The sequence below is a fragment of the Erpetoichthys calabaricus genome, chromosome 13 (genome assembly GCF_900747795.2).
Source record: "Erpetoichthys calabaricus chromosome 13, fErpCal1.3, whole genome shotgun sequence".
NCBI classification, from domain to species: Eukaryota; Metazoa; Chordata; class Cladistia; order Polypteriformes; family Polypteridae; genus Erpetoichthys; species Erpetoichthys calabaricus.
In genome coordinates, this window is record NC_041406.2 from 134,319,326 (window position 1) to 134,346,969 (window position 27,644).

Sequence of the window (27,644 nt, forward strand, 5' to 3'; positions counted from 1 at the left end):
GTCATGAATGCTACCTGGCTATTTCACTACAACATCAATAAAAGAACACTTGTAATCATAAGTGGCTTGTATGTTAAGAAAGGACCTTCCCTTTCTGTTCAAATGATCGATGGAATTTGTGGATGGCTGCTTTATTTCCGCATGAGCCCAGGTGAAACCCTGCTACACGTTCCTCTACTTTGGACTCAGTGACAGGTAAAGTAAGTAAGTAAGTGACAGGTTTAACACTAGAATTACCAGAGCCTATGAAAAAACTCGTAGATCCGGCCCACCTTAACTCCAGTCACACCTCTCCCTCAGCGTCTTTTGTCCTGTAAATGTGCAGATTAAGGCAAGCAGCCTGCTATTCCATCCCCCACCGCCGCAGACTGTGCACAGACTTCTCCCAGCTCATGCCTTGATTGATTATCTGGGAGTGAATTAAGTGTTGGAGTTTTAGAGTGGAAATAATTGATTGTTATTTGGAACACATGTATTTCATGTGTGTTCCGTTTCTACAATAATCTGTGTAAATACATTGTTAAAACAGAAACGTTTGGCATATTTTAGTAGTAAATGACATAAACTATATAATGTGTGAAGCCTGAAGTCCAAAGATCAAATAAACACCTTCACAAAAGGTTCAAGGGTAAGGCAACAGCTTCCGTGGTGTAGCGGTAAGATATGCTGACTTGTAATTAACCCTTTAACCGCCAACTCCCTAAATATTCCCCACGCCAGGCGAAATCTGAACAATTTTCGTTTTTTTACTTTTTTACATTTTTTTTACATTTTTTACATTTATTCAAGCAGTATTGACCACTAAATGTTGTGCAAGTTGCCAGTGTATACACGAAATCTATAAATGTAACCTGAATTCTCAGCTAAGCAAAACATCTTGATACCAAACCGTGCCCTTTTCAATGGTAGATACTGTCGAAACTGTAAGCGGCCCTTCCACGACAATAAACTTTCATCAACTGCAACTGACGGTCCTGGCATGTAGGGCAACTGAAATGCTTCAAATAAATGATCAATCAAAGGACGTAGCTTGAACAAGTGGTCGCGGTTTGGATCTTTCTTATCTGGCTCGTTTCTGTTGTCATTCAAATGAAAGAATTTCAGCAGCAAAGAGAATCGGTTACGTGTCATGACAGCTGCAAAAATAGGTGTTGCATACATAGGATCTGTAGACCAGTACATCTCAATATCTGGTTTTCTGATTATTCCCATCAACATCAAAATCCCAATGAATTTTTTCATTTCGTTTTCATCAGTGTCAAACCAAGCACGAACACAGGAATGTGGAGGTAAATTGGGATTTTTCTCAATAAACTGTGCTGCATACAGATTTGTCTGATGAACAAAATGTCTGATCAAATCAGGTGACACAAACAGCTCATAAAACTGCTCAGCAGTGTAATTGTTTACATCAACAATAAAGCCACACGTTCCCTCAAACGAATGCAGAAAAGGTAGTTCACCACGGGCAGCAGCCCAGCTGAGATGCTGGGGATACACCCACTCAGTGCCGTCATCCGATGCGTCTTCATTCACAGTATCATGCAGCGCACGTTGCTGCTCATCACTGTCACTAAAATCTTCTTCAGAACTGCTACAATCATGATCAGAACTGTCCAAAATCGCCTGCAAAGCCTCACTTGAAGTCAGTTTACGTTTCGCCATATTCACAGCTGTTACATGCGAATCACGTCACATGACCGGCCAAAACAACCACAGACTTGTCGAAATACAACGTAGTAATAATACCCACGCCAAACCGTCAGTTATACTACTTGCCAGGCATTCATATAACCACAGGCAAATGTGCCGGATAATTCCGGCAGTATGGCGTTAGCTTTAAAACAACGGTGCCGGATATATCCGGCAGAGGGCGGTTAAGGGGTTAAGAGTCCCCGGTTTGATCTATGAGTTTTTTCGTAGGCTCTGGTAATTCTAGTGTTAATGGTGTTTTATTTAGAACATAGGACATGTTCATTCCAAGACAAAACCTTTTGTTTTGCTGAAATCCAGGCGCTTCCAGGCAGGTTTGTGCAAGTGTATTGGGAAGGGTGGAGACTACATTGAGAAATGACATTATCAGTTTTGTTACGGTTCGTTCCATTTTCTAATAAATCCCATTTTCTAACTTTAGCTTGACTCAACCTTGTATAATAGAAAATAAAATAGTAAAAATCTTGATACAGTCTTAGAGAAGCGTTCTAAAAAATCAACAATGTCAAGGGTAGATGTTGTCTTGGGCAGCTTTTTAATTCGGCAACTGAATACATGATGCATACATTTGTGTTCCCTGACATCCAAAGAAAATAGTCTCTCTCTCTCTTTCTTTCTGACATGTCTTGGTTTCTGACGTTGGTTTTTATATCTTTGTTCTTGCTGTTGTTTCTTTTTTTCTATTATTCCACTTTTCTGTCTTTCACACAGGCTATTATTTATATTGAGTGACTCTGCTCAAATTCTTTGATGCTTTTCACACCATTGTGATATTTTCCATTCATAAGTTGCACACTAACTGAAACATCGTTAATCATGTGGTATCTGCACTGCCTTCTGTTCCCAAGTTATAGATTAACTGAAATACCACGTGAACCTGTAGCATTCGTTTTCCATACCTGCCTCCACACAGGGAGGAACCGGGACGCGAACCCACAATCTTCCACAGTCTCCTTACTGCAAGGCAGCAGCACTACCACTGCGCCACCTGTGAGGACTGTAATTTACTAGTACAATACAGGAAGAATGTATACCAGACAATGCTTTCAATGTTAAAAACACCTGTAAGAATTCTGTATACTCAGTTAATTTTGGTTAGTTTCAACGAAATTAAAACTTAGTAGAAGCAGTCAGCAGTTTTAAAAATATAATGATTTTACACTGTAGGGCAGATGACCTAAAGAGATTTTTTCAATATTTTAGTAAATAAACAAATGGTCAAGAATTACTGAAGAGTTATTAGGAATAGTAAAGGTTAATCATAATAGAAAGTAAAATAGCAGTCGTTTGAACTTGCACCTAATTGCACTTTATATGTGTGAAGAAGTTGATAACCTCTCAAAGTAAACAGAACTACTAAGTAGGTATTTAGTAACTTTGAAACAGTATAGGGAAAAGTACTGCTTGAATTAAGTAGGCTGAAATCTAACAAATCACCAGGAGCATTTGTCCTAAAATGCATAGCCTCCTTAGCGTTACATTTTTTTTCTTAAAAAAAACATGTAAAAAGTTTTACATTTTTTGGCTTGAAAATTTACATATTTATTAAATCTGATCTTTCTACTGTAAAACATGCAAAACACTAAAAGTGCAAAGTTAGAAGTGCAGAAAGTATAATGATGATTCAAATAATAATCATGATGAATAATAATAATAAAAATAATGCTAATACTGTTTATACTGTCAAAATGAGTAGTTTATGTGGAATATCTTGAAGAACGGTGAAATATACAATCCAGTGTCACGGGAGAATAGTAGCATGATTCCTTGCACATTTTCTTTCCAGACTGATCAACTTTTGAACAGCACACTGCATGTGTGCGACTGACACGAGAATCACATTTCAGTTTCACTTCCTGAAGACATATTCACTTCATCATCACTGCTCATATCCCTGTCAAGAGCATACATCACCTGGGCTGCTGAAAAACATTTTTATGAGACACCATTATGAGGCTAGGAGAAGATGTGTCTACACCGCAAGACACGCCTACCTCATTCCCGAGCAGTGCTCGGCACTAACGCTGTTGGCACTTTCAAGGCCGAGTTGGGTCTAACGCTTACGTGAGACATGTCTATACAGTTGCCAGGGGGATTATTGGGACTAATGCTTTTTGCACTGTTTTTACAGGCCAAGTGACACTCGGGTCTAACACTAAGGAGGTTAAGAAAGTTAGTGAGTGCGTGTATAAACCCTTGGGAAACATTTTTTTTAAATCTCTGCACACTAAAGAAATTCTTAGAGTGGAGACTAGCAAATATTATCCCATTTTATAAAAAGAGTGGTTTGACAGATCTAAGTAACTATAATCCAGTAAGTTTAACATGCATCACAGGTGAGTTAATGGAAGCAATTATTAAGGAAAAGATCGATCGATAATCACAAGTCTAAAACATAAATATTAGCAAATACTCAGCATGGGTTCAAACAAGGAAGTTTGTGTTTTAGTAATATGCTGTTTGATGGATGGGTGAGTGAGTGAGTGAATCAGTCAGTCAGTCAGTCACTCAACTTTGTATTGTATTCTGCGAGGAAGCAACAAAAGCATGCAATAAGATAGGTGCATGTAATATTACTTATCTTGATTATCAGAAGTCTATTGTTAATGTATCACATGAGAGGCTAGTGATCAAAAGAAGTGTGAATTCAAGGGAGAACGCGTAGGGTAATTGTGAGGGGAACTTTTTAAGAAATACAGGATGTTAAAAGTGGTGTCCTTTTTATTGTACATAAACAATCTGGACAATAATATATTCGGTAAGCTGAGGATGGTACCAAACTTGCCTGAGGCACAAATAATTTAGAATCAGCTTAATTGTTAATAGCACATTTAATTTAAGTAAATGTCAGGTATTACATGTAGGAATGCAAAATGTTAGATTTGAATACACAATGGGAGGATCATAGTGAACTCACCACTGTGTACATCTGTGCACTGTACAGAACAGATAAACAAAGCTAATAGGATATAAAGTTATATTTCATTATGAGTGGAGTATAAGCCAAGGGTGGTTATGACTAAGATGTATAACAAGGGAGGTTATGCTTAAGTTGCATAGATGCCCTAGTGAGGCCACTAATGGAGTACTGTATTCAATTTTGGTATAAATATTACAAAAATGACTAAGCAGCAGTATAGAGGCATGTGCTATGAGGAGAGACCTAAAGAGTTCAACCTATTCAGTTTAACCAAGCAGAGATTAATAGGGGACATGACTGAAGTGTTACAATTGTACAAGGAATTAGAACAGTAAATCCCAGTTTTTACTTTAAAATAAAGTCTTTCTTCACATGGCATAAATTAGTGTGGTGGAGAGTAGTACTTTCAGGACCTTCAAATCTCAACTGAATGTTACATCTCAGTGAATAGATTACAGAAGGTTGTTGACTAAATGACCTATTTTCATCACAGTTTTTGTAGTGTTGTAATACAGTAAAACCTCACCATCAGGGGTCAGGACTGAGGCCATGATTGAAAAAGAAAAGACGGATAACAGAACAGCTACTTTATAAATGATATACAGTAGATTATGTTAGTGAATAGTTGTAATTATTAAAAAAACTATATTAACAAAATATAATATCATATTAACAAAATTAACTAATTTATGTAATATCATAATAACCAGCAAATGCAGTTATTGCAGTTTTCTGCATTTTACTTGGAGTCTTTGTTTTGTAACAAACAGTGCCCTGTCCTATACTCTGTTATCTGGAATACTGAGCACATCTCCAAACCAATAAAAGAAAGCTTTCCCTGCTGATAATTATCTCCTGCTACTCATGTTTTGTTTTTTTTCTATACCGCAAACACTCCTGCTTATTGTCTCCTGACTCCCTACTCAAACCTTCCTTCTTTCCGCCGCACCTTATGTTTTCTCCTAACTTCTCCTGTCACTCATCTCCTAAGAGGCATGTCTGCCCCTCATAGAACAGAAGCCCTTCACACAGGACTGGGTCCCTTACACAGCATTGTGCCCTTTCTGGTGCTGTACAGTGCATCACAAGCTGCCTGCATGTCACAATATATTAACAAAACATTACAGAATTTAAAAAGAAAAATACAATGTAGAAGAACATTAACATTAATAGAGAATAACATTGCCATCGGTGGTTTCCATTTTTGTCACGTTATTCAGTTTTGTCGGCATCACGCTTTATACCGTTCACTGTTGTTCTTCTTACTCTGTAAATTTAAGCAATACTTGAAGTGTTTTTGCCGTTTTAATAAACATTTAGTAATTCCAATTTTTGTGACAATTCCAATACCATACGCATATGATTATCGGCCATTACAACATATAGTAGATTAATTATAACAAAAGGGAAAAGCTATGAAATGCTAATAAAACTGTAGGTATGTAACTGACACTGTGATTTCAAAATGCGGCATGACACGTGGTACTGAGGAAGAGCACTACATGTTAGCACAATAGAGAGTTGTTGCATCCAATGTGCAGTGCTTGCAGCGTATCGTGTGGCAGTAGTAATAGGTAGAAGGTTTTTTTTTTTGCCCTGACGGTTAATTGAGTGACAGATAATCAAGGTTTTACTGTATTCTAAAAGATGGCATACATATGATATGTATTTTAGTGAAAAAAAATTACAATGAAGAAGGAAGCTCAAAATGAACCTACAGTATGTAAAATATATACATTCAAATGACTTCTACACATGTGAAAGGAGAAAGACAGATGAGGACAAATGAAATTATAATGCAGTTGTCTCAAGTCAATAGAAGTTGAGAAAAGTTGATTCCTGAACCAATTTCACGATTATTAGCAAGTTCAATAACCCAACAAAATGTCCAAATATATTGTACAGGGATTATTAACCAGTTAGTCAACGCATTTCATAAGCCAAACACAGCTGAATAGGTAGTGCATATGTAAAACAAACACAAAGTAATAAAGATTAATAGACTAAATCAATGTGTATACCAAATATCCATCCATCCATCCATTTTCCAACCTGCTAAATCGGAACACAGGGTCACGGGGGTCTGCTGGAGCCAATCCCAGCCAACACAGGGCGCAAGGCAGGACGCCAACCCACCGCAGGCCTTTCTAAACTATGCCCATTCAATTAAATTTTTCATAGGAGGACTCCAGTGAAATTCTGGACCCACCTCATGAATAAATTAAAGCAATCAGGATGCACCTGAGCACAATTTGGAGTGCCACAGCAAAGGGTCTGAATACTTATATAATTGAGAGTTTTCAGTTTTTGATTTTGAGTAAATTTGCAAACCTTTCTGAAAGCATGTTTTTATTTTGTCATTATGAATAACTGAGTGTATATTGACCTGTATAAATTGCAAATTTACCCATTTAAAATGTAATATAAAATGCTTTATACTGTATACCCTGCCATTCTATCTTGAACTCTGTGAAGTGCCTTGAGCATGGGAAAGGCGCTGTATAAATAAAATGTATTATTATTATTATTATTATTATTATTACAAAAAAGTGAAGGGGTCTGAATATTTCCTGAATTCACTATAAGTATGTGCAGCAGCTTGCAGATTTGACATGAGAGTTTAATTAGTCAGTCAGTCATTATCCAACCCGCTATATCCTAATACAGGGTCACAGGGGTCTACTGGAGCCAATCCCAGCCAGCACAGGGCGCAAGGCAGGAACAAATCCTGGGCAAGGCGCCAGCCCACCACAGGGCACACACACGGGCCAAGCACACTCTAGGGACAATTTAGGACCGCCAATACACCTAACCTGCATGTCTTTGGACTGTGGGAGGAAACCAGATCACCTGGAGGAAACCCATGCAGACATGGGGAAAACATGCAAACTCCACGCAGGGAGGACCCGGGAAGCAAACCCGGGTCTCCTTACTGAGAGGCAGCAGCGCTACCACTCGCCACCGTGCTGCCCAGAGTTTAATTAGTCATTCCAAAAATTAAGTGTGTGAAGTCTCCACTTGAGTGAAGTGTGCACTCGAATACTGTTTCCAATTTTCTATAAATTTTTTTTTTGATCATCACTTTTAACCATTGTTTTACTTCAATTGTAATTACATCTCTGCAGTACTCAATCTATTCAGCGATTTTAATCTTCAGAGTCTGTAGAGGAAACCCATGTGACAAGCAGCAGAACATGTAGGCAGATGACACTTCAGTACTTCACAATGAATTAAGAAAGGCTTTGTAAAAAAAGTAATAATTTTAAAGTGTTTTTATCACAAGTGAACCATAAAGATCCATAAGTAAGTATGTTATAGATACTTTTACTTTGTATATATTTTTGTCATGGTAATTTTGCTTCTATTCTAGAGAATTGAAGAGAACTGTTCTGCATTGCCACATGCCTGCACCTGCTCTCAAGACAGCAAAGGTCCAGCAGGGCCATCTGGACCACCAGTAAGGATTTACACAGCTTTTTTTCCTTGGATGAGAGTATTTATTAAAAACTTGTATTCCAACTTGAAAAGCACCAATTAAATATATTACTTAATTTTCAAAAATATGCTGTAACCATTTTAAATCCTTTGGTCAGCATTTCTCTTCTTCTGTACCTCCATCCCTTGGTTTTCACTCCTTAGGTCATGTATTTTAATTGAAAATTGTTCAAAATGTTCTGCTCCTACACTCAATAAAGAGCGCTATTCAATAATATAATTTGTATTTTATTGTATATTCTTGTTTTTACACATTGTTATGTTACCTCAATATTAAGTTCTTTGCTAGAAGTAATTAAATAAATGTAGCTTATAGTAAATTTGTACTTTTTTTCTTGATAGGGTGGGCCAGGAATCAGAGGTCCAAGAGGGGAACGTGGAGAATTAGGTCCACAAGTGAGTAATTTTTAATGCTTTTGAGAAAGATGAAAAATTTGATAAATTCGGCTGCTGTAAAGAAGCCGTCTTTCTAAAGTTGCTTGTACATTTCCCAGCATTCCATTTAACAATGAAGTACTGTATATTGTATAGAGTAATTATAATAGAAGAGCTTTTTGAAATGGGCTAATTTGAAGAGCATGAAGTCCTGTTTGAGTGTGTGCTTGAGTATGCTGTCTAATGAACTTGTATATCACTCATTATTCCCTCATACCTTGTACAGTCTCAAGACTAAGACAGTCTAATATGTGATTAAGTTGTTTTGTCTTACCTTGAGGCCATGCATGCAACAATTTATATACATGCATTCTTGTTTTTCTTGCTTTAAAGGGACCTGAAGGACCTCGGGGAGAAGTTGGGTCACCAGGGCCACAGGGGCCTCAGGACCTCAGGGACCAAGTGGACATTCTATACAAGGACCTACTGTAAGAGTTTTAAATGTGGCATTCATTATTATAGACATAGCTTATTTTATTATCATTAAAAGAATATGCAACACTTTTTGTCTATAATACTACTTATTAAAAGCGAGACTTCAAAATCTTTTAATGTTTTTTCCACTAAGTACAATGTAGTCTATACTTATGAATAATTTTGTAATATACAGTATAAACTGTGAAGTCCACTGCACATATATCAGTCAGGTATCAAACAAAACCAACATTCTGACCCAAAAGTTACCCCACCCCATCCTGAGTAGTAAGGACAATGATTAGTTAAAATGTAATTATACGGAGGGGCCACCGACCTAAACACAGCACCTATGAAAGGAAATGTAAAAGGCACTGGAGAAAAGACAATATGAGAAGAGCAAGAGTAAGCACCATGGAACAACAGACATCTAGAATTTTAGAACAGAGGTATTCTAGGCATTACTTGACCTTGTTCACTTGAGTCGCAAATGGCACCAGATGTATTCAGCAATAAATTATAGATAACCAGTTATCTGCCATGACAAAATTGGGAGTTTTCTTGCATGTTGGAAGCAAAAGTTTGACAGCAAGACTTTTCATAACCAAAAATGATTCCAGTAGTCAGAAGTAAAAGACAGTAATGAGAGATCTAAGTCTGATTTTTAAGCTAAACTAGAAGATTAAATGCATCTTGAGACAGTTCTATCTCCAGAGATTTTTTGGGTGAAGCAGTGGTTTTGTCCTCTGATGAATTTTCGTACAAAGTGAAGACTACACAAAATAATATATCTAAACAAGACAAAATTTCTGTTGGGAAATATGATGTACCTCCTGAATTAAGAAAGGAAGTGTATGATGTGGGTGCATAGGTTTTTTAATGTTTGTCCAGCCTGGAAACCTTGGAAATAATAAAAGAGTATTTCTGCTGGCTTAAAATGTCCACGGATACTTGTGATTTCATTGCAGCTTGTAAGGTTTGTTGCAGGGCTAAGTCATCTCATGGTTTGCCTGCTGGTTTCATGAAACCTTTACCTGATCCTCCACAACCATGGGAGACATTGCCAATGGATTTTATCACTGACTTATCTTCTTCTAAGTGATTTAAGACACTTTTAATTGTGGTAGGTAGACTCTCAAGATATACTCATTTTATTCCATTAAAGGAGTTACAAACAGCCAGAGAGTTATCTTATATCTTCCTACAAAGGGCAGTGTTCCTGCATGGTTTTCTAACATACAGTGCTTCAGATTGAGGAACTCAGTTTGTTTCCCAATTTTGGAGTTTCTTTTGTGAAAGTTAGGGTTGTTCCATTAATATTACCTCTGGTTGTTATCTGGAAGTCAAAGGGAAAACTGAATGGGGTAATTGTGACCTTAATAAGTTTCTCTGATATACAGTTTTTCCAGTCAAGATAACCGATTTGAGTTACTGCATTTGCTGCAATTCACTGATATATGATTAGGTAAATCGGCACGGTGGCGCAGTGGTAGCACTGCTGCCTTGCAGTTAGGAGACCCGGGTTCGCTTCCCGGGTCCTCCCTGCGTGGAGTTTGCATGTTCTCCTCATGTCTGCGTGTGTTTCCTCCGGGCGCCCCGGTTTCCTCCCACAGTCCAAAGACATGCAGGTTAGGTGTATTGGCGATTCTAAATTGGCCCTAGTGTGTGCTTGGTGTGATTGTGTGTGTCCTGTGGTGGGTTGGCACCCTGCCCAGGGGCCTCATGTATAACGCCGTGCGTAGAACTCACACTATAACATGGCGTAAGCACAAAAGCGGGATTGTGCGTACACACAGAAAAATCCAGATGCAGGAATCTGTGCGCACGCAAAATTTCACGTTCTTCCACTACAGTAATCCCTCCTCCATCGCGGGGGTTGCGTTCCAGAGCCACCCGCGAAATAAGAAAATCCGCGAAGTAGAAACCATATGTTTATATGGTTATTTTTATATTGTCATGCTTGGGTCACAGATTTGCGCAGAAACACAGGAGGTTGTAGAGAGACAGGAACGTTATTCAAACACTGCAAACAAACATTTGTCTCTTTTTCAAAAGTTTAAACTGTGCTCCATGACAAGACAGAGATGACAGTTCAGTCTCACAATTAAAAGAATGCAAAACATATCTTCCTCTTCAAAGGAGCAAACAAATCAATAGTGCTGTTTGGCTTTTAAGTATGCGAAGCACCACGGCACAAAGCTGTTGAAGGCGGCAGCTCACACCTCCTCTGTCAGGAGCAGACAGAGAGAGAGAGATAAAAAAATCAATACGTGCCCTTCGTGCTTTTAAGTATGCGAAGCACCGTTCAGCATGTCGTTTCAGGAAGCAGCTGCACAAAAGATAGCAAACGTGAAGATAATCTTTCAGCATTTTTAGACGAGCGTCCGTATCGTCTAGGTGTGCGAACAGCCCCCCTGCTCACACCCCCCTACGTCAGCGCAAGAGAGAGAGAGAGAAAGTAAGTTGGGTAGCTTCTCAGCCATCTGCCAATAGCGTCCTTGTATGAAATCAACTGGGTAAACCAACTGAGGAAGCATGTACCAGAAATTAAAAGACCCATTGTCCGCAGAAACCCGCGAAGCAGCGAAAAATCCGCGATATATATTTAAATATGCTTACATATAAAATCCGCGATGGAGTGAAGCCGCGAAAGGCGAAGCGCGATATAGCGAGGGATTACTGTACATAAATCCCGATCAGCGTGAAAAGTAACGCCCGCCCCAACTCCTCCCAGAATTATGCCTCTTTGAATATGCAAATCAATATAAATAGTCTTCTGTGAAAAGTCAATGGGAAAAGCACAGGGGAAAATATAAGAATTTCAGCGAATACCAAGTGGAGGCAAAGGAAAAACGTACTATTTGTTGGTTTAAACAGTGGTATAATCAACAAAAGAAAGTTGATCGAGTGACAGAGTGTCGGAGAAACTTGAAAGATCAAGTTCACAAAGTCGCACAGTACCCAAAATAAAAAAGAAATCACATATCAAAGTCGCCATGAAAAGGCGACTCGTAGCCTACCGTCTGAGTGTCATATGAAAGCTTATTAGGGTACAGACAAAAAAAAATTGGCACACAGTGGGAAAAAAAGCACGAAATGTCAACTTTAATCTCGAAATTTCCACTTTAATCACGTAGTTTATTTTGCCATTAAAGTAGAACATCATAAACTTCATCTTAAAATCATTTATTTTACTAGTTTCTCAAGTAGCACATTAAATGCTTTGTTCTGTATTTGATCTTCTATGTGCTCTATGTGTGTGAATCACTACGTGCTTCCGTTCTTTCTCTTTCTCTGACAGGACACAGAATCCATTACATTCGAGATATTACAGCTCTCTGACTAATTAAAATACTGAGATGTATACGTGATATAATTTTCATGATGATAGCAATGAAAGCATGTTATTAAACATGGGGAACACGGTGGCGCAGTGATTGTTCATATCTCACGCAAGAGGCTTGCTGCGCCATGTGCGACCTTCGATGAAATAATTTATTACAGAAGCACTGTCTCTTTCAAACGTACTTTTCTTTCTCCAAATACCCAATTGCCACACAATCAGCTCTGTAATAGACATTAAGCCATCTGTAAGCTTAGAACGGCGATTCTTCAAAACTTTTAAGGAACATTGAAATATCTTTGTAGTACATGTTTAATTATTCTATCCGTCTATCCTTCCAGTGTCGCGTCAGCACCAGCAATAATACAGCGCAAGGCAGGAGCTATCTGTGAACTAGCTATACGCTGCGGCACCGTGTCCTCACATGTTTAATTATTAACAATGCAGATTATTTAAATGAAGTTAAAGTTTTATCTGTATACTATAAGCAACATATTTTGCTGCATTTCATCTTAAAATGATATTGTCATCATACGCGCTTTATAAAGTAGCGCAGGTTGTGCAATATTATAACTGTAGTGTAAGTTTACAGTGAGGTAATTGTACTTATAAGTACAAACAGTTCTACAAGGAGCACTTGATGGACTGATTGAGTGCATTTATAGTTCTTGGGATGAAACTGTTTCTGAAACACGAGGTCCGTACAGGAAAGGCTTTGACGCTTTTTGCCGTGGTTGAGGTAGTGTGTACTTGAAACTGTATACCGATAATTCTCTTTCCGATCAGCTGCTGCTGTGATTCACACTCAGATACAGTGATATAAATACTTCGAGTGGTGCAGTGAGAGTAATATGGAAAAAGATGATCCGCAGTGGCAACCCTTAACGGGAGCAGCAAAAAGAAGAACAAGATGCAGTGAGCGTAACAACGCTAAAGCAGTTATGGTATTTGGAATACTATGGCTATTCCCTGGACCATTATATTGCTACAGGTTAATTACAATCAGATGCATTACACTAAAAACAATATGCAGTTAATTTCAGTGTATTTATAAAGCAGCGTCAGGAATGTGGAGCTAAGAAAGAAAGGGTGATCACACAGGAACAGTAGCACTGCTTTGATGCTGGGTGCCGCCAGTCTGCAAAACCGAGCGGAGAAATTGCGTAAGCCAAGATATGAGTTACCGTGGAAATGTGCGTGGCTTTACGCCAAGTTTAGGTTTTATACATCGCAATTTGAGCGTGGAAACATTCGTACGCAACATTTCTGTGCGTACGCACCGTTTATACATGAGGCCCCAGGATTGGTTCCTGCCTTGTGCCCTGTGTTGGCTGGGATTGGCTCCAGCAGACCCCCATCACCCTATGTTCGGATTCAGTGGGTTGGAAAATGGATGGATGGATGATGAGGTAAAATGGCTTGTGAAGTTTGTGCCAGGTTTAAATCTGTTTCAGGTTATCCAATAGGATTGTTACAACCCATCTCTGCTTTCAACAGACCCTGGGTATGTATCAGCATAAACGTCATTATTGATCTTCCAACATTACAGAATATTACACCTATATTAATAATATTTGATTGTTTTTCCAAGAATGCACATTTTATAGCTTTTAAAAAGCTTCCAACAACTGAACAGTATATGTTTTAAGCCCTATGGTTTTCCTTCATCAATAATTTCAGATAGAAGTTACCAGTTTATCTCCAGGTTCTAGCAATTATTCTATGATAATTTAGAGTGTACTCTAAATCTGACTTCTGGTTATCACTCTCAAGCAAATGGACGAACAGAGTGGGTAAACAGAGACTTGGTAAAATTTCTACTGTGTATAGGATGAAATAATTATGATGCCTGGAGTAATATCTGGCTGTAGGATGAACTTCCCAGAAACTTTTTGTATCATTCTGATATAGGAATATCTCCTTTTGAATATTTGTATGGATTTCAAAATAATTGAATGGGTATTGCCTCAAGTTGTTTAAGCATCCCTAGTTTGTCTGAGAACATTTCAATGTTTAAAGAAGTCTGGATGTTAGTACAAGAAAACCTGCAGAGAGATGAAAATACTAACAAACAATTTCCTGATTACAAAAGATGATCAGCTTTAGAGGTTTGAACTGGGCAGAAGGTGTGACTCACTACACGAGACATTCGCCAGAGGATTCCATTTTGAAAGCTAGGTCTCCGTTATATCGGGCCCAACATAGTCCTTGACAAGTTTTTGGTCTATTTATTATGTAGAAATAGGACCGTGTGTTTGACCAAGGATACCATATAACACATTGACAGTTTGTATACCTCACATAAACTGCTTGAGGTTTTACATCAAAGGAAAACTAATGTATAGGGCACTGTATAACTGAACCACCATGCTATGCCTGGTTACTCTGGTCATGTGAAGATATTTGCATGTTTCTGTTACATTTAATAACATTTTTGTTGTTGAAAAAAAGCTCGTAGATCAGGCCCACCTTAAAACTGTTCTCACCTCTCTTTTGTCTTCTAAATGTGCCGATTAAGACGAGCAACAAGCAGCCAGCTATTCCATCCCCCACCGTTGCAGAACGTTCACTAAGTTTTCCCAGCTCATGCCTTGTTTGATTATCTGGGAGTGACTGAACTGCTGGAGTTTTACAGTGGAAATAATAGATTGTTATTTGGAACACGCGCATTTCATGTGTGTTCCGTTTCTACAGTAATCTGTGTAAACACATTGTTAAAACAGAAACTTTTTCATATTGTAGTAATAAATGTTACGAAATGTAGGCATAAACTATAGAATGTGTGAAGCCTGACCTCCAAACATCAAATAAACACTTTCACAAAAGGTTCAAGAATAACATAACACCTTCCGTGGTGTAATACTAAGATTTGCAGACTCAGAGCACAGTAGACCTGCCGTGCCTTAGAGACCCAAGTTCGATTCCCTGCTAGGGAGGAAGTGTTTTTTTTTTTCTTTGTAATCTCAAACGGACAGAAAATTTATAAATTGGTATGCACTGTAAATCGTTAAGTTTAAAATGTCGATCGAAATCACAGAATGTTATTTCTGTTGATTAATTCATGCTTTTTTACTTAGAGTCAGAACAGGAGCTTATTCAGCTTATTCAGCTTCTGATCTGACTCTTAACAGCACCACAGTATAAATTCACACCCGATCTGACGATGTTCGTTTTCAAATAATATTGCATTACTTTGATGATGTTTTCTGATTGGTACTATTCATGTCATAAAATGATTTCATCAAAAGGTCACATATATTTGTCTGTTTCTTTTTTTTAAATGTGTGTTGATCACCGCCAGCATGTTGTAGCACACAGCAGCTGGCCACCTGCATGTTCTTGCGTGCACTGAATAAGCGCACTGAATAAGACAGCGCTATATGCAATTATAAGATTCAAATGTTAACAGTTCACATACATGCAAGGATCGTCTTTCTTACATTTACAACGTGTGTACCTGTTACAATGTACACACTTCTCTCTATGCTGTGGTTTCTATTACACACCTGAACTGGAACTGGAAATTCTCTGATGTGGAATCAGTTCTGTTTGGTTGTGGGTGTGGGTGTGAGTGGTAGACATAACTGGGAATGTGCGTTGTGTTTTGAGATAATGAATAGAGCTGCAAATTACAGGTGCTTGTTCAGTGTAATAGGAACCATAGCACAGAGAGGTGTGTACACTGCAACAAGTACACATGTCGTAAATGTAGGAAGGGCACTCTTTTGGTGAGCTATAGCGCGTCTTTATGTGAAAACAGCAGTGTCAGATGGGGAGTGTCTGATGATTGCATATAGCGCTGAAGAAACTGCTCTTTACTATGCTTTCCTCTGCATGTCCTGGAGTACAAAAGAAACAGCATACAGCAACATGTGGGGACTGGCAAGATTGGGAAAAAAAAAACATGCGGTCGTATGTATCGTGATACACTGCAGAGCTATAGCGCATCTTTATGTGAAAACAGCAGTGTCAGATGGGGTAGGGAAGGATCCTGAACGCGACTGAGAGAATGAAAAGTGAATAAAAAAAAAACAAAAACACAACTAACATTTACAAATATCATAAATTACACCGGCTGTTACAGACTGAAATCAAATGTGTCTTTTTATTCTAAAGTAGTAAAAATAAGAGCAGTTCACTTCTCAAAAGGAAGTCAAGCAGGATCGAACTCGTGACCTCTTGATTACCAGTCAGCAACTGATACTGTTGCGCCACAGCAGCAGTCGTAGTAAATGAGTATCAATGTCGCACACTAAGGTGGCTTTCTTTTTTTTTGGCAGTTATATTTTTGAATAAAAAGCGCACTTGTTCTGTTATATTTGTACCTTTCGTGAAAGTGTTTCTTTGATATTTTGGACTTCAGGCTTCATACATTATATAGTTTATGCCTGCATTTTGTCATTTACTACTAGAATATGAAAAACGTTTCTGTTTTAAAAGTATGTTTACACAGATTACTGTAGAAACATGACACACATGAAATGCGTGTCTCATTCTCATGCGATCTATTATTTCCACTCTAAAACTCCACTTCACTCCCAGATAATCAATCAAGGCATGAGCTGGGAGAAGTTCGTGCACGTTCTAAGTTGGTGGGGGGATGGAATAGCCGGCTGCTTGCAGCTTGTCTTTATCTACACATTTAGAAGACAAAAAGACGATGGGCGGAGAGGTGCCAACGGATTTAAGAAGCGATTTAAGGTGGGCCGGATCTACTAATTTTTTCGTAGGCTCTGGTAATTCTAGTGTTAAACTTTCTATAAATGAGATGACTTTAGAGATCAATATGGTCAGCACAAAAAGTCAAAGCCCAGCATGGGGTTTTTTTGAGTCTACACCAAAAGCAGCAGATGTATGTGCATTGTTTTAGAGAAGAATACAGTGTTTGCTATGCAGATTAAGGGTAAAAAGCCCACAAACTTTAACACTTCATTACAGGTTGGCCTACAATCCATTTGTTTTAAAAGAAAAAGAAATGCTGAAATATACAAAAATTCAACCGCACATGCAAGTCCAAGTCAATAAAATGCAAGACAACAACCATTAACATGTTTTTAAAGGATAGAAGCATGGGGAAGAAACTCAGTGAAACTTGAACACATAAAGTTAATATTTTAATTGAAACTGCCATGTGTATAGAATCATGTGACATATCATTGTTCAGAAACTACTTCTCTCAACCAAAATTTAACATGCTATATTCTAGATGATTAAATCTTATGGTGGGAATGTAAAAAAGTGACTTGTGCAGTGGAGAAAGAAATATTTTTTACTTTTACATTTTTGAAGTATCAGACTACTTCAGCCATTTGTTGTTTGCTTTATTCCAATTAAATTTGGAATAAATGCAAAAATGTAATCAGTGATGATTACATGATTGAAATGAATGATCGAAAAATATAAGCATCTTATAAATTGCTCAAAGTCAGTATATGGTTTTGGTTTTTGCTTGTTTTTAATGGGACATATATTTAGGCTTCTACTAAAATTAAACAATTATTATTATTATTATTAATATTATTATTACCCATTCAGTCAATAGTTTTCTCTGTTTTTGACACAAAACTAAACTATGTAATTATTTTTTAACATTCCCATAGTTGCTAAAACAAAAAAAAGAAACAAAAATTTATAAATATAAAATAGAAATCCATCCATCCATCCATTTTCCAACCCGCTGAATCCGAACACAGGGTCACGGGGGTCTGCTGGAGCCAATCCCAGCCAACACAGGGCACAAGGCAGGAACCAATCCAGGGCAGGGTGCCAACCCACCGCAGTAAAATAGAAATATTTTGTGAAATAAAAAACTAAACTAAAAAGTACATTATGAAAAAAAAAAAGAACTACAACTAAACTGAATTTCCAAGTAAGATTAGAAATAAGGTAGAAATACGGAGAGGAGAGAAAGTATGTGCGCTGTATAGGGTATGGGCTCTAGAGTGGTACTTCCTAGCAGATTTCAGTCCATTTATTTCACAATGCTAGCAATATTACTGTACAGACATTAAGTTGCATTTTCATACAGCATAAAGTAAATAAATGAAAAAAATGACGCTGAACAGTTAGTTTTAGTAACCATAAAACAAGACAATGCTAGCCTTCTTCAGACATTAAAATAGAAGACTTATTGTAAATTATTAAGCGTCAGGAGAGGGGGTTTAGCCCAGTTGTTTTTACAGCAAGACATGTTTTTGAGTCTCAAACAGGTCTAGATTAAGAGAGATGACTGATGGAAAAATACCTTGAAAGACCATCATTTGCAAAAAGGGAGATTCTGTGGGAGGAATTATGAGTAGTAATGGAAATGGTCTGAATTTAGGATCACTGCAACCAATAATTCAAGAAATAAACTAAAGGGCAGTGCAAAATCAGACAGCTCGTTGTATCCAACTTTTTATTAGGAAAGGAAAGAGAGGAGAAATTCCTCGTATGTCTGCTGGAGCAGATGAGTAGAGCCGTTTATATATCCTTCTTTGAATCTTATTGTGTCTCTGACCCACCCAAAAGTGTGGTTGTTTTTTAAAGGTAGCCCAGATCATATAAAACTGGTTGTTTCATTATGAATTAATCTATAAATGTCTTTCTGCAACTAATAAGAGTAGCATCAACAAAAAGTTAGCATGGATTTTCATGAACAGGATGGGACTGAAGCTCTGAAAAAAAACGGTTTTTATTTTAGTTTAAGAGTAACATATGGACTGCTTTATAAAATACAATACAATACAATGTATTTTTGTATACCCCAAAATCACTCAAGGAGTGCCGCAATGGGCAGGCGCTGCCTTTTGACAGCCCCCCCCCCAGCCTTCACTTTCTAAGAAGACAAGGAAAAACTAAAAAAAACCCTTGTAAGGAAAAAAAAATGGAAGAAACCTTCGGAAAGGCAGTTGAAAGAGAGACCCCTTTCCAGGTAAGTTGGGCGTGCAGTGGGTGTCAAAAAAGGGGTAAATACAGCACAATACTCAGAAGAGGACAAAAGTAATCCTCAATACAATATAATAGTAAAATAAAAATATTACAAGTACAGAGCAGAATTCAACAGTAGATGATAGTAGGTCCTGGAGACCTCAGCCATCAAGCTGCCTCCCCCTATTGGCTATTCCATAGCTGAGTCAGCTCTGGGTTAGCCAATCCGATGAAAGGGCCCTTCTACCCAATGATTCCTGTCATCCTTCATCAGAGATGACTTTTCCTTAGGCAGGCAAAACAACTTGGCAGGTGGGCAGTGGCACTAGGTGCCACATTTAAGAACTGAAACATTTTAGTGCTAATGACTAACAACAGAGATGCAGTATGCACAGTTGATCAGCAGCTTGAGTCAGGACATGCTAAACTAAAGTAGTGAGTCTTCAGCTGGGGTTTGAAAGCTGAGACTGAGGGGGCACCTCTTATAGTAGCAGGCAGACCATTCTAAAGTTTAGGGGCCTTGTAAATAAAAGCTTGATTTCCCACTGTTATTTTATTAATCCTTGGAATCATAAGCAGACCGGCATCTTGAGATCTTAATGTGTGCTCTGGTTTGTAAGTAATGATAAGTTCAGATAAGTAAGCAGGACTTTGGCCATTTAAGGCTTCATATGTTAAAAGGAGGATTTTGAAATCTGCCCTAAACTTAACTGGGAGCCAGTGTAAGGATTTATGAACTGTAATGTGTTCGTATTTAGTTGTTCTTGTAATAATTCTTATAGCAGCATTTTAGGTTAACTGGAAGATGTATATAGAACAATTTGAACATCCAGTGAACACAGCATTGCAGTAGTCAATCCTACTAGAAATAAATGCATGAATTAATTTCTCAGAATCCCACTTGTTTAGAAAATGCTTTATTTCCCCTAACATTTTTAAGATGGAAGAAACATGATTTAGATCATTTTGTAATGTGCTCTTTAAAAGACATGCAAGAGTCAAAGATACCTCATAGATTGCTGGCTGATTCAGTAAAATTAATGGTGATTCCAAATGAGTTCAATGACAAAATATTGTTGTGATCAGCATCATACCCTCCAATAATTATCATCTGTGTTTTATTCATGTTTAAGAACAAGTAGTTCTCTTCCATTCACTCCTTTAATTCATTAACACAACTAATTAAAGACAACATTGGAGAAACTTCATTTGTTCTAAACGAAAGGTATAACTTGGTCTCATCTGCATATGAGTGAAAATTAACATTATGTTTTCTAATGAGAGATCCCAGTGAAAGCATGTAAAGTGAAAACAGCAAATGTTCCAGTACTGGGCCTTGTGGGATACCTTATCTCAGTTCTGTGTATAATGATGAAGAACTGTCAGCACATTTCTGTACATACTGGTACTGGAATCGATTTGATAAAAAAGGACTAAACCAAGCGAGAACAGTGCATGTAAGCTCAACATCATTTTCTAGCCTGTGCAGTAAAATAGAATAGTCAATGGTGCCAAACGCTGCGCTTAAGTCTAATATAATTACAGTGGAGTTTCCTTCATCAGAGGATATCAGAATGTTGTTTACAATGCATCTTAGTGCCGTTTCTGTACGATGACCAGTGAGGAACCCAGACTGGAATTTCTCAAATAAATTATGATGCATAAGGTGTGACTGAAGCTGATTGGCAACTACTTTTTCAAGTATTTTAGAGATAAAGGGTAAATTTGGAATGGGTGTATAATTATTAAGTATACGTGGGTCTGGGTCTGACTTTTTAAGCAATGGTTTGATGACTAACACATTTAGTGCATCAGGTACTGCGCCAAGCAATAATGAACTGTTAATAATGTTAAGAATAAGCGTTGCAAGAACATCCATTGTGCTCTTTACTAGTATTATTGGCACTGGATCTAGGGAACACGTAGTAGGTTTCATTTTAGAAATTAAAGTTAAGACCTCCTGCTTTCTCACAGGATTAAAATTTCTAAAGTGTTGAGTGCAATGTGAGACAGGGTCTGCCAAGCTAGTATGCGGTTTGCACTGTGATGCTGAGATCTGGGATCTTATATTTTTAATTTTCTCATTAAAGAAGTTTATAAAGTCTGTACTGCTAATATCTGTTGGTATTTTGCGCTGTAGATCTAATTTCCCATTTGTTAAATTAGCCACAGTTCTAAACAGTACCCAAGGATTATTATTGTTATCTATTATTTTCGAATAGTAGTTCTGAGCAAGCTTTAAAGAGAGCTTCTTATATTTTTCAACACTCTGTGTCCATGCAATTTGAAAGACCTGCAGCTTTGTTGTTCTCCATCTGCACTCCAGTTTTCAACACTTTAATTTAAGTGATCAAGTGTTTTCATTAAACCAGGGAGAGTTTCTATGTGCTTTGATCACTTTTGTTTTAAGGGTAGCCACTGCGTCCAGAGCATCTCTCAAGGTCACATTATAATGTGATGTTAGCTGATCTAAATTGTTTTCCACGTTTACATTTGATGTTAACTGATCTGAATGGTTTTCCACAATTACATTTGACTTACTCAAAGTATATATACATTTTGAAGCAGAATTACAGTGTACATGTCGCAGTCTTTGTGTTAATCTGTGAGTGTATTGGTAAGGGCAGAACCACATCACGTGTAATTAGGTAGTGATCGGAAATAAATTCTTTTAATGGAGTAATATTTACATTTTTAATTTAAACTTTGAAAGTTATAATTAAATCTAATGTGTGGTTATGATTATGAGTTGGACATTTGGCAATCTGACAAAATCCTACTGAATTTATTGAATAAGTAAAATATTTGCTGAAAGTGTCAGTTTCCACATCAGTGTGTATATTAAAATCCCCCATCAACACTATTTGATCATATTTTATAGCCAAATCCCATAAAAGGTTGCCAAATTCAGTCATGAACAATGAATATGGCACTGTTGGTCTGTAGACTAGAACTACAATTGTGTTGGAATCTGTTTTAATATTTAAAATGAATGCCTCAAAGGATGTGAAGTCGCCTAAATTTTTAGAAGTGATTTGCATTTTGCTACACTGAATTATTCCAAGGCCTCCTCCTCGACCAGAATCTCTAGACTTATGAAGAAACGAGTATCCATCTGGTGACGCCTCAGCTAGGGGAACAGTGTCACATTTACTAAGCCAGGTTTCAGCGAGAAGGCACAGATCAAATTTTGTACTTAATATAATATCATTTACCAAAACAGCTTTACTGCCAAGAGAGCGAATGTTCAATAAGCAGCATTTAAAACTGCATATTTCTTTTTGAACTGGTGATATATTTTTTGTTTTAATTTGAACTAAGTTTCTATTACAGGTGCCCCTGGTGGAGGGTCTGGTTTTATCTCTTGGTCTAATTATACACCTTATTTTTTTGTTATCAATTAATTAAGATCTGCATCATGACTAAATTTATTGGATGCCAAACAAAAGGGATTATGGATAACAGCTTCAGGATGATAACAGATGGGAGGGATAAACAGCAGCCTGTGATTTAAGATCACATGACTGCAGCCTGGATGGTGCTCAAATTAGTCAGACAGGCAGTTTTGCTGCCATATTTTAGGATAATACTGTGAAAGAAACAGCAAGACACGCAACAAAGGTTTGGGGCAGCCACCTGGATGGTTTCCCTGGCTGCAAAAGGCTTTAGAATAGTGTACAATGTGTACAGGTTAGAGTCCAAAACAGAACTGTTTAAGTATGGAGGATGAGGGGTTTTTATAGGTGGTTCACAGGAAGTGACGACCTCGGGGCTGGGACAGGAAGGATTTCTCGCATTTGGTCTATGGAGAGAAAAGAGACAGGTTTAGTGCACCCCACCGCACCCCGGCCTGGCATAGAATTGGCATTTCCTGGTTCCTTTGGTTGACTCCCAAGCGCACGTGTGTAACAGTACAAAAGATCCCCTCCAGTTAGGATGAAGGCCATCTCTTTTGAAAATCCAGGCCTTTCCCAAAAATCATCCCAATTGTTTCCAAAGGCAATGCTTTTATTTGCACACCAGGTTTCTAGCCAGCAGTGAAGGGAACATAATCTGCTATAAATCACATCCCCTCTATATAATCTTTTTAAGATACAATTAACTTATGACATTTTCTTTTAGCTTTGGTGTATAGAGAGATGAAGTTCCCCGTTAATATCTCAGATTGCTGTAAATAAATATAATTAGTGCCGACATGCAGCAATAAGGTAGATACTTCATAGTCGGCGATACAATCCAATGCGGCCTCTGTGTCAGTAATCTTCGCCCCTGGGAGGTATATACTGTAACATTAAGTGCTGGTTTAGATAGATAGATAGATAGATAGATAGATAGATAGATAGATAGATAGATAGATAGATAGATAGATAGATAGATAGATAGATAGATACTTTATTAATCCCAATGGGAAATTCACATAATTTTAACATAAGTTTAACATACTGTAGTTTAGAATTCCACAACATTCTGCACTATGGAATCGCCAATTATGAGCACTTTGTTGTTTTTAGGATCCACAGGCATGCTGCAGAGTGCTGAGAATCTGTTCTGGGTCTGAATTTGATGACCTGGGTGCCAAGGGACTAAAATTTTGCTTATTAGACCCCAATCTTACTGATAGCCACTCGCCCTGTGGCTGAATTGGTCCTACTGATTTTGGCCACGCACTGTCTACAGTACGACTTGGAGAAACTGAATCCAAATCAGAAGTAGCCGAATTATCTATACAAACCGAGTCAATCCAGTTTTAGGTTTGCCTAATTGCTATCAGGTTCCTAACACAGTCCTCCAATTCATGTATTTTCCCGACCAACTCTAAATTAACTAAGTACTTTTGGCAGGTGAAGCTGTCTACATTGTCGACCTGAAAACCTGAACTATACGTGCTGTAGTACACCAACATATTAATGTGCCTTTAACGGCAGAGAACAGATGGAACTTGCGTTAAGTGCCAAGTTCATCTTCTCTGTTTCTGTAGTAACTACATATCAAATCTGGGCTTTAAAATAGAGACAGGTATCTGCTTCGAAAAGAAAGTGAATACTACAAGAGGAAGTATATCTACTGTAGTTCCAAAGCCTTCTTCATTTCAGTTAGGGCTATAGGGTCTTCCAAGAGAGTTGGTTTCATAATATAAGGCAGGAGAGACGTCATCCAGAAAAACTTATATATAATGGAAAAGTTATTGGGAGGTTCAGGGAAAAAATTGTATAATAATCATATAATTATTAATAATGTGTGTATCATTAGAGCCTTAACTCTGATAATGGAAGTATTGGAAAAGAAAGAAAATAACTTTCAGAATCTTAATATCAATAATTTGCTTGCCTTGTTGTCTAATTCATGTATTGACATTGAGCTTCATTTTAATTTAATCTGTAACCTGGATTGTTGTAATATATGCATATTTCTTTCATTTACAGGGTTCCCCAGGTGAAAAAGGTGACAAGGGTGACCCTGGTTCTCCTGGTTTGCAGGTAATAAAGTTTCCAATAAATACAAAAATATACTTTACAGTAGTTGCAGTGGTTCCCAAACTTGATCCTGGGGACCCACTGTGGCTGTAGGTTTTTGTTCAACCAGCTTACATTTTTCATTGGACTCTTAGTCTAATTAAGTGAGTCATTATTTCCCAGTTTCTGTGTTGTGGAATCAATGTAGAAATTACAAACTAAGTTTGATAGATTTTTATTAAAATGTAATAAGCAGTTATATGTGGAATACTGTATGTAGTTTTTTTAAGTCATTAACAGTATTTTCAATCTAATTTCAATTCTGCTTTTTCAGGTGTTCTGGTTATTTAATTGATTATTTACTAATTAGTGAGTCTGACACTGAAGTCGTTACAGCTTCTATCATCCTGGGAGTCTGCTATGCTGGTTGTTAATTGTCAGTATTAGTGTTAAATGAAGGGAGAATGCAGAATAAGAAAAGATTAAAAAAGACCAGCTAATTAAATGAGATCAGTTGTTATCGATTATTATCACCAGTTGTGAATTTGATTAGAACAAAAACCTGCAGCCACAATGGGACCCCAGGACCGAGTTTCAGTACCACTGCTTTAGTATAATTTGACAATATATAATTTTTGTTTTTAAATACATATAATGTAGTTATGAATGTCCCTAATTGCTGATTATCAGTTCCATTTTGAAATGTAATTCTGAAACACCAGTGGACATGAGGATCTGGACAGGAAGGGGATCTTTAGCAACTAGCCTGGACAATGAGTGCCACATATCGGCACTTTACATTATTATGCTGTGTTTGAAGGGAAGTAAAGATTGTCTGAATAATCTTGTGTGTGTTTGTTTTTAAATGGGTACTGAAGATGAAAGATATTCACAGTAATATAGCTTTAGCACTGAGGTCTGAGACTGCTTTCATCAGTGTTGGGAACCTATGGTACAATTATTTATAGTGCAGTGTTTATTCCACTTAATAAATGTAAACGGTTGGTGTTATATCATTGTATTATCACTAAGAAATCTATGTCAATGTAAAGATTGACAGATAGATAGAAAGTACTTGATTTATCACACAGAGAAATTTAGCCTTTCATAGAAGCTCAAGACATATTATACAAAATATCCTCCCTTCTCAAACACACAAAATAATAACAAAATAGAAAGAAAAAATATTTCTGACTTTACTAATGATGAGAAAACAATCACGGTGAGGCATGGTGTGAATGAGTCCCAGTAGCATTTCTTCACATGCATATGCTGAATAATTTGCTTCCTAAAAGTACAGTAATTTGTCACTAAACATAAGAGTCTGCTCTGCCCTTTCTTATGTAGTTCATATCTAGTTCCTCTGTATTGCTGGACAAATCCAGCATGTCATTGATGTGGAACATCAAGTATCCCTAGCGTATAACACCTCCACATCCACTCCCTGAATTGAAAGACAAAGTTGGGAAATCCAGTCCAACTTTAAATTATTGTGCAAAGCGCAGGATAGAGAGTATTCTTTGTGTATAGACCATGTTAAAGCTATAATGGCAGCGTACAAAATAAAAATTAAGAAGAGTTACCCAGGTCATTATCACGAAATACTGCAAGACACACATTTTGGAAGGAAAAACTTTCCAGAAATGAATACAACAACAACAACATTTATTTATACAGTAATCCCTCCTCCATCGCGGGGGTTGCGTTCCAGAGCCACCCGCGAAATAAGAAAATCCGCGAAGTAGAAACCATATGTTTATATGGTTATTTTTGTATTGTCATGCTTGGGTCACAGATTTGCACAGAAACACAGGAGGTTGTAGAGAGACAGGAATGTTATTCAAACACTGCAAACAAACATTTGTCTCTTTTTCAAAAGTTTAAACTGTGCTCCATGACAAGACAGAGATGACAGTTCTGTCTCACAATTAAAAGAATGCAAACATATCTTCCTCTTCAAAGGAAACAGAGAGGAAAGCAAACAAATCAATAGGGCTGTTTGGCTTTTAAGTATGCGAAGCACCGCCGGTACAAAGCTGTTGAAGGCGGCAGCTCACACCCCCTCCGTCAGGAGCAGGGAGAGAGAGAGAGAGACAGAGAGAGACAGAGAAAAACAAAGTCAAAAATCAATACGTGCCCTTTGAGCTTTTAAGTATGCGAAGCACTGTGCAGCATGTCGCTTCATGAAGCAGCTGCACACAGAAGGTAGCAACGTGAAGATAATCTTTCAGCATTTTTAGACGAGGGTCCGTATCGTCTAGGTGTGCGAACAGCCCCCCTGCTCACACCCCCTACGTCAGGATCAGAGAAAGTCAGCGCAAGAGAGAGAGAGAGAGAAAGTAAGTTGGGTAGCTTCTCAGCCATCTGCCAATAGCGTCCCTTGTATGAAATCAACTGGGCAAACCAACTGAGGAAGCATGTACCAGAAATTAAAAGACCCATTGTCCTCAGAAATCCGCGAACCAGCAAAAAATCTGCGATATATATTTAAATATGCTTACATATAAAATCCGCGATAGAGTGAAGCCGCGAAAGGCGAAGCGTGATATAGCGAGGGATCACTGTATAGCACATTTTCATACAAAAAGTAGCGCAAAGTGCTTTACATAATGAAGAAAAGAAAAATAACAGACAAAATAAGAAATTAACATAAGACAACATTAGTTAACATAGAAAAGGAGTAAGGTTCGATGGCCAGGGTGGACAGAAAAAACAAAAAAAAAACTCCAGAAGGCTGGAGAAAAAAATAAAATCTGTAGGGGTTCCAGGCCACGAGACCGCCCAGTCCCCTCTGGGCATTCTACCTAACATAAATGAAATAGTCCTCTTTGTAGTTCGGGTTTTTCACGGAGTCACTTGATGCTGATGGTCATACAGACTTCTGGCTTTTAATCCATCCATCATTGTTGGAACATCATGGTACTTTGAGTAGAAGGTGGTGGAAGGACACCGGAAAAGGAAA

At 37.7% G+C, this 27,644-nt stretch overlaps 1 protein-coding gene across 1 annotated transcript in view; it reads left to right on the forward strand.

Moving 5' to 3' along the window:
- The window catches only part of col14a1a (collagen, type XIV, alpha 1a), a 504,124-nt gene that overhangs the window by 397,506 nt on the left and 78,974 nt on the right, over positions 1 to 27,644 (forward strand). The window contains 5 exon segments of the mRNA XM_051935518.1: positions 8,004 to 8,090; positions 8,471 to 8,524; positions 8,897 to 8,945; positions 8,948 to 8,991; positions 24,653 to 24,706. Of these exon segments, the coding sequence (XP_051791478.1) occupies positions 8,004 to 8,090; positions 8,471 to 8,524; positions 8,897 to 8,945; positions 8,948 to 8,991; positions 24,653 to 24,706 (288 nt within the window).